Source organism: Fukomys damarensis, unplaced genomic scaffold (genome assembly GCF_012274545.1).
Source record: "Fukomys damarensis isolate Sample0158 unplaced genomic scaffold, DMR_v1.0_HiC HiC_scaffold_24, whole genome shotgun sequence".
In the NCBI taxonomy this organism is placed as follows: domain Eukaryota; kingdom Metazoa; phylum Chordata; class Mammalia; order Rodentia; family Bathyergidae; genus Fukomys; species Fukomys damarensis.
Window position 1 is genome coordinate 38,449,476 of NW_022900936.1, and position 13,910 is coordinate 38,463,385.

The 13,910-nt window shown below is 31.6% G+C and overlaps 1 protein-coding gene across 3 annotated transcripts in view; it reads left to right on the top strand.

Moving 5' to 3' along the window:
- The window catches only part of Epha3 (EPH receptor A3), a 353,550-nt gene that overhangs the window by 88,783 nt on the left and 250,857 nt on the right, over positions 1-13,910 (top strand). For all 3 annotated transcript variants that reach the window (XM_033755902.1, XM_010602894.2, XM_010602895.2), the window contains exon 3: positions 6,856-7,516. In XM_033755902.1, coding sequence (XP_033611793.1) covers positions 6,856-7,516 — 661 coding nt within the window. The remainder of the gene's footprint in view (positions 1-6,855; positions 7,517-13,910) is intronic.

Genomic DNA, 13,910 nt, shown 5'->3' on the forward strand with positions numbered 1-13,910 from the left:
ATTCATTCAATAGAAGTTACCTTTTAAGAACTCTCTTTTGGATCTTTTTAGTGAAATGTCTGAAGAGCTCTTCTTATTTTTTTTCTTCAGTACTGGATAGTGAACCTTAAAAGTGACAAAATGGAAAATCTGATACATCCTACCTTTCCATTTCTTCTCCTGCACTGCTTTCTGAGACTTTCAATCCAGTGGTCACTCTTCCTTTCCCCACTGCTTCTCACAGTACCTGAAATATAAAGTATGTCATCAACTACCTTGTGTGACTACTATGCATTCTTCAGCATCAACTTCTGGATGACAAAAATCACATTTTACTTTTTATTTTCCAAAGTTTCTAACCTAAGTTTTGGACATAAATATTTAAATATTCACACAGAGTTGAATAAGACAGTATTCCCAACAAATTTTAAAAATCATAAATCATGGGCCTAGGATTTAGCTCAGTAGTTCAGAGTCAGCAAGTGCAAGGTCCCAAGTTCAATCCTTAGTACAAAAAAAAAAAAAATCAGAAATCACCACAGAGAAATCATAGTGGGGAACTGTCAAAGATAACCAATTATAAACACAGTACCATGTCTAAAACCAATTTTCTTTCATTTATACCAGTAGAAATATATTCTTGAAATTACCCCACTATACACACAGTGTTTACGTTTTTGCTATGTATGTTTTCCATTTACCACTAGAAATAGAATTTTACAATTTGATTTATTTGGTTTGTTACAGTCCTCTCTTGTAATGCTTTTTGAGTGATAAGTGGCATGACTAGGCTTAGTAAATGTAGAGTAAAAAATGAGGGGTGGAGGCTGGGCAAAAGGCCATGCTACAGGGTTTGTGAGGACCCAGAAATCATGTAGCCTGATATTGGAGTTCCTGTCTGATTAAGTAGATCACAGAAGTAAAAAATCTAGTTAGCTAAGGAAAAAATATCATTGACTTTTAATCATAAGATTTTAAAATCTCCTAGATAACTAAAATCAAAACAAAGTAAAAATAAGTGAGTTTACCCAGTAGTGACTCATGAGGCAATATTTGAAATATCTTCTGGAAACTGTTAGTCAAGTTTGAGAATCATTGAAATAGGAGAATTACAATTTTTCACACCAGAGAAACTATTGAGTATCTATACATGTGTGACTTTTTTATTTCACTTAGGAGTATATCCTCAATATGTATCAATTTTCCTATGAATGACTCTAATTTCTTGTTCTTATGGCTGAGTAGTATTCCATTTTAAAGAAAACCCACACCTTCTTTATCCAGTCTCCAACTGATGGGAAAATGGCTATAATGTTACATAAGATCCTAATGATATAATTGACAATGTGAAATAGGAAGAAATGGGATAAAGATGTAGGGGAAATGAGAAGAGTGGGGGAAAGACAAAAAGGGATAAAGAAAAAAATGAGAACATGAAAAAGTGGAAATAAAGTATTTATACAGGAAGGGAGGGGGGTGAAAGTAGGGCAGGGATAAAGGTAAAAATGAGAACCAAGATCTGTCACATAAAAGTACAAGATCCCAATAATGAATGTAACTATACCGTATACCTAAAATTTAACAATAAACTCAGTGAGAAAAAAAAATAGGCGAATTAGACATACTGAATTTAAAGGTATGGGACATGTGTCCACAAAAGCAAAGAGTCATAGGAACAGCCCTTATATCACAACATAATCTGACTAAGTCCCAGCTAGGAGGAGAATGGTTAAAAGTAAACCAAAGTAGAAACAGACGATCCAAGGAAAAGGTCATAGGGGACCCAAGGATTTATGCCTCAACTTCTCAAGCTCCCTAGGGACACTGCACCTTTAGAATCCTGCATCCTGTTATTACTGCAGCAATTTCCACAGCCTGCCTCATATTCTTGAGAATCTAAAGAGAGAGGTTATATTATTCTATTTTTAAATGTTGCTCTCACTCTCTAAAACTCTTTGTTGCCATTCTCATTAACACTCAATTTCAGTTCTTTCAACTATTTATTGTTTTTTTAGTTCTTTTCAACATACTTTAACTAAACCAAGCTATTGCCCTCCTTATATTCAGTGTCAATTCTAATGCCATCATCAAATTTCTAACAAATGCTTAGAGGTTAAAGGTGGTTTGAGGCATGAATAGAATCACTGGCCATACTTTTCCAGACACATCCTTCTGGGTATTTCTGTCCTGAATGTTTGGCCCCAATTTTGTCATTGATGTCACTTCCCAACATTATATCCCATCTTGTCACTTTCTGATCACTTGATCACAATGTAGATCCTTGGCTTAACAATCACAGAAACTAAATAACAAAATTCTATAATTTCATTTCTCATTTTTCTCAACTCTTTAAAATTACTCAACAATTTTTACATTATACCATTAGAAATGTGTGTGTCCATATGTGTATTTACTTTTGACATGAAAATAAAGTAAGAAAACTATGAAAAAAATTGAAATGCAGTGCATTTTTATAGCCATATCTGTGATTATAGCAGGAAGTATGAGATTATGCATCTTCATATTAAAATGTAGCTTCATGGCAAATGCTGAAATATTTCTACAATGAACATTGAATATTTGCAATAATTTTATAGATGTGCACAACAGAAGAAATGTGGAAATAGAAATGTGGGTGAGGAAATAAGTAATATGAGTAACTTAATATCATAATTATTTAGTGAAGATAAATCATTGCTATTCTATAAAGTATAGAACTGCTTATTTCTTGAAATATAAAATTATCATTCTAAATATTGTTTTTTTATTTTTTTAATCATTATTGAGTTTATTGGTACTTTTTAGGTATACAGTACAGTTACATTCATCATTGGGATCCTGTACCGTTACATGACAGGTCTTGGTTCTCATTTTTTCCCCATTCTACTGCCTCCTTCACCCCCTCCTCCCTTTCCTATTTACAAAAACTTTGTTTCCGTATTTTCATTCTAAATATTATAACAGTGATGCTATTTTCTTTTTGTTTTATCTGCAAATGTTAAAAATCTGGCTTTTCTCACCTTAATAATATTTCCCAGTTACACCTACCTATGCATTAAATGTACTTCAGCTTCTCACTTAAAAGAAAAAAATAACACGTTTTTGTCCTTGCTCTATTAGAAATGCTTTAAATATGCTGGCTATGAGAGAAAGTGATGTCAACATTAAAAATAATTACTTTATTATAATTGAGGAATTTCATGTTTTTTTATTAAATTAAATACCAATTAATTATTAAAATGTATGTTACCCTGAAAATATATATACTTCACCACAGTGATAAGGAGCTGTGCTTCTCTAGAATCTAAACAGAGTTTTCTTTATACTCTACTCTTCCTTTGATCAGATTCATTGCCATTGTGCTACTTGGAATAAATTTCAGGATGACCTCTTCAAGAAAAGACGGGATACACATATTCTCTAACATTGCAGTAATCAGGAACAGCCAGGGATTTATTTAGCTCAGTGGTTCCACCACCTGCCTCCCAAGTGCAAGGACCCAAATTGGATCCCCAGTACAAAACAAAAACAAAAACAAACAAACAAACAAAAAAATCAGGAACAACAAAAATACTCAGCTCCGGCGTCTATGATATACTAATGAAAACTTCTATGTCAGAATTACTGATTTCAGATAATTCAAGCTTTAGGAAGTATTTTGAAGTTTTCCTAAATCTATCTCCACTGATGATGACTGGTAGAGATGCTTTTAAGGGCTAAAAAAAAAAAAGAAGAAAGAAGCTGTGTACTGACAAATTGTGTATTGTCATCCACTGCACAGGTCTTCCATTTTCTTTTCCTAAGTCTGCCTTAAGGCAATTACTATTACAGTAAAGTAGCCCTAGTAATTTATGAGCATTACTCATTCATACTGAGGGTAGGAAGATAAGGTAAATCTGAATATTCTTGAAATCACTACATTTCCAATTGTTGTGCTGCTATCAAAGAAATGTTCATTTAAGGATTTTTTATTTCTACTCTCTGTTATTCTAAGGAAATGCTAGAGTTAGAGACTTGCTGTTTTTCCAAGTGGTCAAAGATGGCAAGGCACCATCACTTACAGGCAATTTGGACTTCATTACAAATTAATGAAGTGATAATTGCTCTGTGGAACTATTTATGTGCAAAGCATCCTGGGTTGTTTGCATTTTCTTGCAATTTATACCTCTGCATTCAAAGACTTGTGATAGCTTGCCAAAGTTAAGCTACAATAAGACCTCCATAATTAAAATCATATTTTACATCAAATTATGAAAATCTCTACATAATATGCTCTCTTTGATTCCTAGTAAAATGATGTTAATAACAAAATGGATTTGCAAATGATTCATGAAAGTACATCCTTATAACTCATCTTTTTTATAAGGAAATCTTAACTTTAAAAATGTAAAGGCAAATGGCTTATTTTCAAACAACAGTGTCAGGTCCTAATTTTAAAATGATCATGTTCTCTGGAGTTTTTAATTATTTTATACTTGAAAATACCATTGTAGAGCCATTGTAAAGATACAACATGTGACTGAAACATATAATAATTGCTTAAATTTAAAATAATTGTTGCAGTAAAGGGAGCATTGCTACTAATCTTCCTCAAAGTACTGCCCCTTGCTTCAAACACACTTATTCTGCTGTTTTTGCCACTTTCTGAAGCAATTCTGAAAGTCTTCTTTCATGAATATCTTCACCATATATGATAAAAGTACTAAGAATGTTGCTGCTATGTACCATCCAATTGATAGGCAGAACTGTAAGTGAGAAATTTAAGGATGCCAGTACCTCCTCTCCAGTACTGGGAGAGTTCTGGTTTTTCCCCAAGGTCATACCTCCTAACAGAGACAATTTCACATAGCAATGACTTTAACACCACAGATTTTGGAATACCAACACTTCTTTTTATTCATTTTGTTTGGTAAATTAGTAGATAAGTTAGGGAGAATTAGAAAAATTTAAGTGTAGTTCTCACCCCACTGAAGTCCACATATTATTTTTGATAATTCCAGAATGCTGAGATAAATAAATTATTTTTCCTAAAGAAGACTAAGAGTCAAGTAAATGCTGTGTTTCTTTACTTGTGGTTATTACTGCCAATTTAATACATTAATGCTTTATCTTATTTTCTGTTTAGAACTTATAGATTAAAATTTCTATGTGACTTTGACAATAAAAATAGATAAATCACCAACATATTTTAAATGCTGTGCATTTAGTTTAAAGTGTTTAAAATTTGTTTTGTTGGTAGAAATAGTGGAGAAAAATTTAGAAGCATATTTATTGTAGACTTTTGAATAAATTTATGTACAAAATAAAACACTCTCTAGTGAGAATTTTATATTTCTTTCTCTATGAATATTTCATGTTTTATTCATTTCCCAAAAGGTGTTTTGTGCTGTTTACTAGGACAGAAATAAGAGGCTAAAATTTAGCAATTTATTAAATAAACCTAAACTACCTTTCCCACATTTTGTAATTAAATTTACAAATGAATAAATATAAATTGTTCCTAGAAATTTCCCCAAGAACAGAAGCATTCTAGAAAAAGCCTGAAACCAAAAACATCATAGCTCTGATAGCTCTAAGACGTTAACCCGGAACTCTGAGAGTAAAGGACAGAAGATCCAACACAACTCTATAAAGCAGTAGAGGAATTCACATTGCCAAGAACACAGACCATGTATAAGTGAAAGATGTAATTACTAATCTCCATTCAAAGATTTACAAAAATTAACACACATACATTGGGACAAGTTTGTGAAAAAATGCAAATGCCAAATTAAGAGATTAAAAGTTTTTGAATAGGTAAAATGGGACGAGAGGCAGAGAAGACTTTGAGTTCACAATGTGGCAAAGGTATTTTTCTGGAAGCAAAATTGGCCATGCTGGAAAGAAACTGTAGACACAAGGATGACAGTTGGAAACAGCTGGTATGGAATAGTTTTATGATTATAAGTAATATAATCAATATGATGTTAAATTGAAATTTCAAAATCTTTTCTAAGTATAAGAAAACAAATATTGCTTTGCTAATCTAAGAAGGCTTGAAATTTTCAAGTTATTTGTAATGAAAAAATATTGTATTCATATAACCTCAACTAATGCAACAACAATAATAATAAAACACATATTTTATATTTCTATCTAAATTTAATATGGGTATAAAGTATAAAAATTAAAATGTACCCTACACTGTGTCTTCTACTTTATATGAATAACTCTTTAAATTTTTATTTTGGGGGAGAAATTTGGCATATTTATACGTTTATTTTAAATTTGCTTTCATAGTTCCCCAACACGGGTCAATGGAAATGAATTACGCACCTTAAAAAAAAACAGACAAAAAGATATGTGGTAAAGATAGGATTTAAATTCACTTCATTTTGCCATACATCAAGTTTACCAAAACTTGGACCATACTGAGAGAAGATTGATAAAGGTGAATTTAAGACAGTAGTATTTTTATACTGTTTTTATGCAAATGAACAAGCACAATAGATATACAACAAAACTGTAGTGTAGCATCATTGGAGTGAACTTCTTTCAGTGAATGTATTTGATCTTGGCATGTTTGCCTAGGCTCAGTCAATTGCTAAGTGACTTTTTCCTGAATATCCAACAAAAAGCAATGCAATTTGAGCATGGTCACCAAAATTATAACTTACTTTGTGTCAATGCATTCATAGAAACTTCTAAATGATAAAAGCTAAAAACAAGAATGCCATGGAGTTGTTCTGCGTCGCCCTTTAAAACCAATAACATTGAAGTTTCAGCTTATTTACTTTGTAGAATCTATGACACTTTTGATGCCTGCATCTTTTATTTATTATTTACTATGCTTCTCCCTTTAATTCTACCACTCTACCATTTTCTTTTTTTCTTCAGTGGGAAGAGATCAGTGGCGTTGATGAACATTACACACCCATCAGGACTTACCAGGTATGCAATGTCATGGATCATAGTCAAAATAATTGGCTGAGGACAAACTGGGTCCCCAGGAACTCAGCCCAGAAGATTTATGTGGAGCTCAAATTCACTCTACGGGACTGCAATAGTATTCCATTGGTTTTGGGAACTTGTAAGGAGACTTTTAACTTGTACTACATGGAATCTGATGATGATCATGGAGTCAAATTCCGAGAACATCTCTTTACAAAGATTGACACCATTGCAGCTGATGAAAGCTTCACTCAGATGGATCTTGGGGATCGTATTCTTAAACTCAACACTGAGATCAGAGAAGTAGGTCCTGTCAACAAAAAAGGATTTTATTTGGCTTTTCAAGATGTTGGTGCTTGTGTTGCCTTGGTATCTGTGAGAGTATACTTCAAAAAGTGCCCATTTACAGTGAAGAATCTGGCTATGTTTCCTGAAACAGTACCCATGGACTCCCAGTCCTTGGTGGAGGTTAGAGGTTCTTGTGTCAACAATTCTAAAGAGGAAGATCCTCCCAGGATGTACTGCAGTACAGAAGGAGAATGGCTTGTACCCATTGGCAAGTGCTCCTGTGTTGCTGGTTATGAAGAAAGAGGTTTCATGTGCCAAGGTAAGAAATGGTTTCCTATTTTCCTTACAGTGGTATTTCTTATTTGTCATTTGATCATAAGGGGAAAGGAAATGAGCTCAATTTTAGCTCACTTACAGTAAAATATGCCTCAAACTGACCAGAGTCTATGCCTTAAAATTTTCCCATTTAATATGTTGATTCATAGTTGATTGTAGAAATATTGTGATTGATTATGTGGTGGTAGGACTATTCCAATGAGGTGTCATATATGCTACTTTTTTCCTGCTTTTCAACCACTTATTGCAGTCTAACTCTGCTCCAACTGTAGGGGAAATAAATCTGTTTTTTTTTTTTGTTATTGTTGTTTGTTTCTTCCTTTGTTTTTAGGTAAAAGATAGAAACATCTTTTTTACTCAGCTAACCTAGTTATAATATAACTAGATATTGTGGTGACTATATTTTTGTTAATCTATATCATAACAATATTTACTTACTTGCTATAAATAAAGTCTTAAGAGGCATATGACTATTGAATAGGCATTACCTATTAAGTGCCATTGGAAAATTCCTTGATTTAGAAATCAAGAGCTGATAAATTATTGCTGTTTTATGTACTGTAGGTCAGCGATGTCAAACCTAAGGCACACGTTACTATTTTTCTTTTAAGACAAAAGATGTTAATGTATTAGCGCTTTTTGTGTCTGTAAATTAAAACCTCATTGATCAGGTTTAATTACAGTGTTGGCAAAAAATAGTAGGTTTTGGATTGCAGGTTGGGCACCAGTCTAAAAGATTCACCAACTATTGCAGGTGTAGCTATTCCAAATTCACTTTGGTCCATTATTTGGCCCATTTTACTACCCAGGACAACATTTATATCTCCCCTTAGTTGAAATGTGTATTTTATACTTCATATAGTAATAGAGAATCTGAACTTTGTCATCATATCATTTTCATATGAAGTTATATATATATATATATATATATATAACATGATAGACCAGATTATAATCTTATTTCATTTTAAAATTTGATATTTAACATGAGTCATGGTTTTAATGTCTTATATTCTGAAAGTATTTACAATTTAAATGTATAAGTAAATATATAAGAAAATTTTAGTCCATAATAGTTAGAATCTTGCACATTATAGTACCTTTCTTTGCTATTTCACTCTGTCAAGAGACTTTAGTTTGGTATTCTATTTCTAGGCATTTGGTAATCACTGTTCATAAGCTCATGTAGAAGAAATTATATATATATATATATCCTTGTAAATATATGAATACATCGTAGCATTTGCTCTTGATGAAAGGAAAAAGTAATAATGTGCCAGGCACAGGAGAAATATAGATGAATAAGTTATTGTATCTACCTTTCAGGAGTTCACAATCTTGTATGAAAGACAGATACATAAATGAATAATTTTCATGCAAGACAGGCTAATAAATCTTCTACTGGGGGTACAATGTGCCTTGCCACTGTAGTGGAAGAAGATTAATTTCAAAATTAATCATGGGAATTAATTAATTATGGGAAGATTTTTCATTCAAATTTTGTACTCATTTCTATTGTGCTTAAAAACTTCGGACTAGGAATAAAAGGCTAGATACGTCATGTAATTTATTCATCCCACAAGACAAAGTTTATAATTTGTTTATTAAATTATTATCTTAAAATCTCAAAGTGCATAGGAAACTCATGAGAGTGCTTTTTTATGGGTTTGTGCCACAGGGGTGTCTTAAATATTTAAAATGTATTGCTAGATCATTTTCTGACTTTCATAGTACAATACTCCAAATTATGTATGCTAATCTAGCAGATAATTGAGGTAAAATTCAGTACATTGAATGATGAGAATGTAACAATCTCTATTTGATAGCAAAAAAAACCTTATTGATGAAAATGTTTTGTACTCAACAATTAATATATTGATTTTAGAATAATAAGCATAATATAGAAAATTAAAACAAATTAAACTTTATATAGGAATACAATTCTAATCATGGAATTATACTTTTAGTGCTTATAATGTATAATTGCATAGCAATCCACTTTTCTTTGTTTTTGTTTTTTTGAGATAGGGTCTCACTATGTAGTTGAGACTGTCCTGGAATTCACTATGTAGCCCAAGCTGGTCTCGAACCCACAGCGATCCTCCTGCCTCAGCCTCCAGAGTGCTGGAATTAAAGGCATGTGCCACCATGCCCTGCAGCAATCCACTTTTCTTATTATGAATTATTAGAAAATATAGTTTGACTACATATTTGATAGTCAATTTTTAATGAGTCCATAAAATATGCCCAGTCTTATACAGAACACTAGAAAAAGAATGATGCATATAATCAGGGCTAAATTTGTTTGGTTTATAGTTTCAATGTGTGTGTGTGTGTGTGTGTGTGTGTGTGTGTGTGTGTGTGTGTGTGTGTGTGTGTTTAGACACGGTCTCTCTGTGTGCTCTGTGTGTGTGTGTGTGTAATATTTTTGTCTCAGGATGTAAAGGAATATAATTTATTTATTTATTTATTTTGGTACCAGCGATAGAACTCAGTACCTTGTTCTTGCAAGACAGGCAGTGGAAATACTGAGCTAAATCCCCGGCTGTTAAATAAATTTTTAAGTGATTTATTAAACAGAGCTAGGTCAGTATGAATTTAAGCTGAAATACAAACACTGATGTTCTTGGGGGAAAAGGTATTAGTATAGAAGAAAACAAGTCATGGAAAATTAAAATTTTCTGCAATAAAATGTTTTATTATATTTCCTTTTCCTTTTTTTTGTTTTGATTTGTTTTATTAATATTTAGTTAAGGGAGGGAGGACACAGGAAAGCTAAGAGTAGAAAACGGTGCACCTTTATCTTTCAATAACTGTTTAGAATGAGGAAATAAGAGAGGGTGGAAAAGAAATACTGGCTCCTAAAGAGTTATGCTGGAATTCATGACTATCAAAGTAGAAACACAGAAAAACTCAACTCCAATAAAGTAAAAAAATACTTATTACAGTAAATATGGTAAAATAGAAATACATATAAAATATAACTACATCAGCTTAACTGATAATGTGAAATTTACTAAGAAATGTAATCTATCTTTTTTTTTTTTTTTTTTTACCCGGGATCAAATTTGGAACCTTGCGCTTGTGAGGCAGTCGGTGGCACCACTGAGCTAAATCCCCGGCGGCACTCTCATTTTTTAAGTATGGCTTTTGTTTGAGCCACTTATCACTCATATTTAACAAAATAGGAGGAAAATGTGGTATTGCTTTTAAGTTATCGTATATGTAGCTTAGACCTTACATGGACTATGCCTCTGGACTCCGGGATCACTTGCTTGAGGACAGTGTGGTCAACAGCGGACTGAGTTGGTTTTTATGGACTGTCAATGAACTTCCTTTAAAAAAAGAGAGTATTAAAAGATGAGGTGAAAGGGAGGGAAGGGGAGTGGGAAAAAAATAAGAGCCAAGATATATCATGTAAGGGTACAATGATGAATGTGATCATAATGTACCATAAAGTTCATTTAAAAATTACAAAGTAAATTAGTGAGCCTAAATCGCCTGCCATTTGCTTTCCATCATCCATAATAAAGAATTTACCTGATTGTTTCATGTGAAACAACTTTAATATTTCTTATAACTCGGAATAATTCTACATTATTTTTTTTTCTTTTCAACATTGGAATTGTGGAGAAATTTGGGGTCAATTCAAAAGAAATAAAATCTTTTTTACTTTTTATTTTGAATCATTGATAAAGAATTATGGTATTTGATTTGGAAAGAAGAAACAAACATGCTAATGACATTTTTTTACAGGCAATTACATTTGAAGCACATTTCAGGAAGTTACTATAAGTTCAGCTCATACAAATTTGTTTAGATTTAGTGTAAGAAATACCTTATTAATGTAATTTAAGAACCTGTTGCTCTATGTTTTATCTCTACACATTCATTGTGGAATGCTAACTTTACTTCTTGTTCTTTTACACTAGCATTTTAACATTAAAGTATGTTTGATGGAACTATCCTGTTTGGATGACTACTTGAAATTATATGTGCTTTACATATGAGTTAGGAAACCAATTTGTATTTTCCACTAATTTCTCTGTCAATTCAGACTCTAAAATTGAGGTCTCCATAACAGGATATTTTAAAGATCTGCTAAATAAGATAGAAAAACTACCATTGAGTGTATGTATGCAAGCCCAAGGCAATCTCCAGAACAGCAAAATGTTTATATCTGAATAAATTAAGAAGCGCTTTTATGTAGTATTTTCAGAATGGAAGTTCCTCGGAGAAAAGACAATGTCTTATTAGGAACACTGTGTCTCAAATTTAAGAGTCTAATTGAGTAGGCATTCAATCACATACTTAATGAAAGAACAATTACTATGAGATTTCTATACCAACTTTGTATTCCTGTAATGTAAGTCCTGGAGAGAATATTTTTATATCATTTATCTGAAGTCCACTGTGTTGCTCAGAAAGCTTTGAAAATACAATGTTGATTTTACCTAATTTGACATAAACACATTTGAATATTAGGTTATATACAGTTGTAATCAATAAGAAATAGTTCCTATGAACTATAAAAGTAATGAATATATGAAGTGAAAGATTAATATTACTTTAGTGTCTAAGAGAAGATATGTTTTGCTTTTATGAGTTTATGATGGCTATTTATCTGATATATATGTGTATATATATCAGGATACAAAATTCATACCTATGATATGGAAAAGATGTAATTATTGTTTGAAATGTTGATATTTGTCTCTAATATTTACACACTTACATCACTGATTAATCTTTTAGTGACTGAGCTGAACTATAAAAATTGTTGGTAACACAAGATTTTTTTGTCTTGAATCATAAAATTTTGTTTTACTTGATTTTTAAAATGATAGCTTCACATTTCTGCTTTAACAGTGGTGCATTCATCACTTTTAAACCTAATAAATTTATTTTAAAATTTACTAAATTTTCATTTTTTTGAATAAATATAGTAGTAAATTTATTTTTTAAATGCTACTGGTAAGTAATAATGTAAATTTTCAAATACAAAATTAAATAAATGTGTCATGATAGCTCTGAAATAGTTATAATTAGCTGTATATCTGTGACTTATGCAAGATTTTATGTCTTCTCATCAAGTTATATAATAAATTATGACAGCATTATCATGGTGCTTTCAACCTCAACCAGCCTGTCCTCACGTTTCATTTGCATTTAGTTATTTTATTTGGCAAAGCTGTTATTACTGTTATTTAAGGGCACAGTTTGAAGAGTTGCAGGAAGGCTACTTGTTCATTTCGTGACTAAACAGGTTGAACCTCTCTCTGGGCCCGCAGAGAATGGCCTTCAGAATGGTTAATGAATGTATTGCTTCATCCATTGTATTGCATCTAGCACTTGACAAAATATATTTGAACATCATCAATATTGCCAATCAGCGGCATATTGAAATTTGCTTCAACCTTGCTTTCTTATCTCAATGAGTTTAAATAGATAATGGCAAAACTATAATTCAACATTTGCTTCTTTACTTACCTTGTAAAACTCTGAGCAAGAGAAAGTGTTGTTAATTTGTATACTTAGGTATTTATTATTTATTCATTGACAGCCTACTTACTTTCCAAAAGCATATTTCTTTTCTGAAACTACTTCATTTTTTGTTCCAATTTTTCTCTAGTATATTCAGTCATGGATGATGTTTCTTTTCTGGTCTTGTTATTAATATTTCCCTTCCTTCTTCTACATACCAGTCACTCTCGATTTATACCATCTGGTGTTTGACCCATTCCCTTATTTTTTATTGCATGAATTCTTTCCACTGATTCTTCAAAAGTGTCCATAAATTTATAGGTGGACATTTTTATAATGTATATCTAGAAAGACTTTTTAGGTTTTAGCTGATTTAAGAAACAGTTTAGGAAACAAGCAAACAACTGTTAACAGTAGAAATTTTAATGCTATATTTCACAAATTTTAAGCCAGTATTTTTCCACACTGTGTTTATATTCTAACATTTATTCTATAAAAGACAGGTTAGCTATGATACCTTGGCCTTGAAAGAGTCATGTAAGTCAAAAACAAATAAATAAATAAGAGAAATAGCTATTGAACCATTGTACTTGACTCTTGTGGAACTAACTATATTTATAATACTTATTTTAAATATTGTGAGGCATACTTAAAAACACCAAAATAAATACAAAGACAGTGGAGAAACTAAAATTTGCATGAAATATCTGCCACAAGTGCTTACACGAACTAGTATGTGATATTACTACATATCTTTTATCAAATTAGGTGAAAGTACTATAAAATAATTAAAATGAAATCTCTTCAAATATAAAAAGAGAGGCAGAGCAAGAGATTGTATTTTATTTGTGACTTTTTAGAGTATATATATAAAATATTATATATATAATATT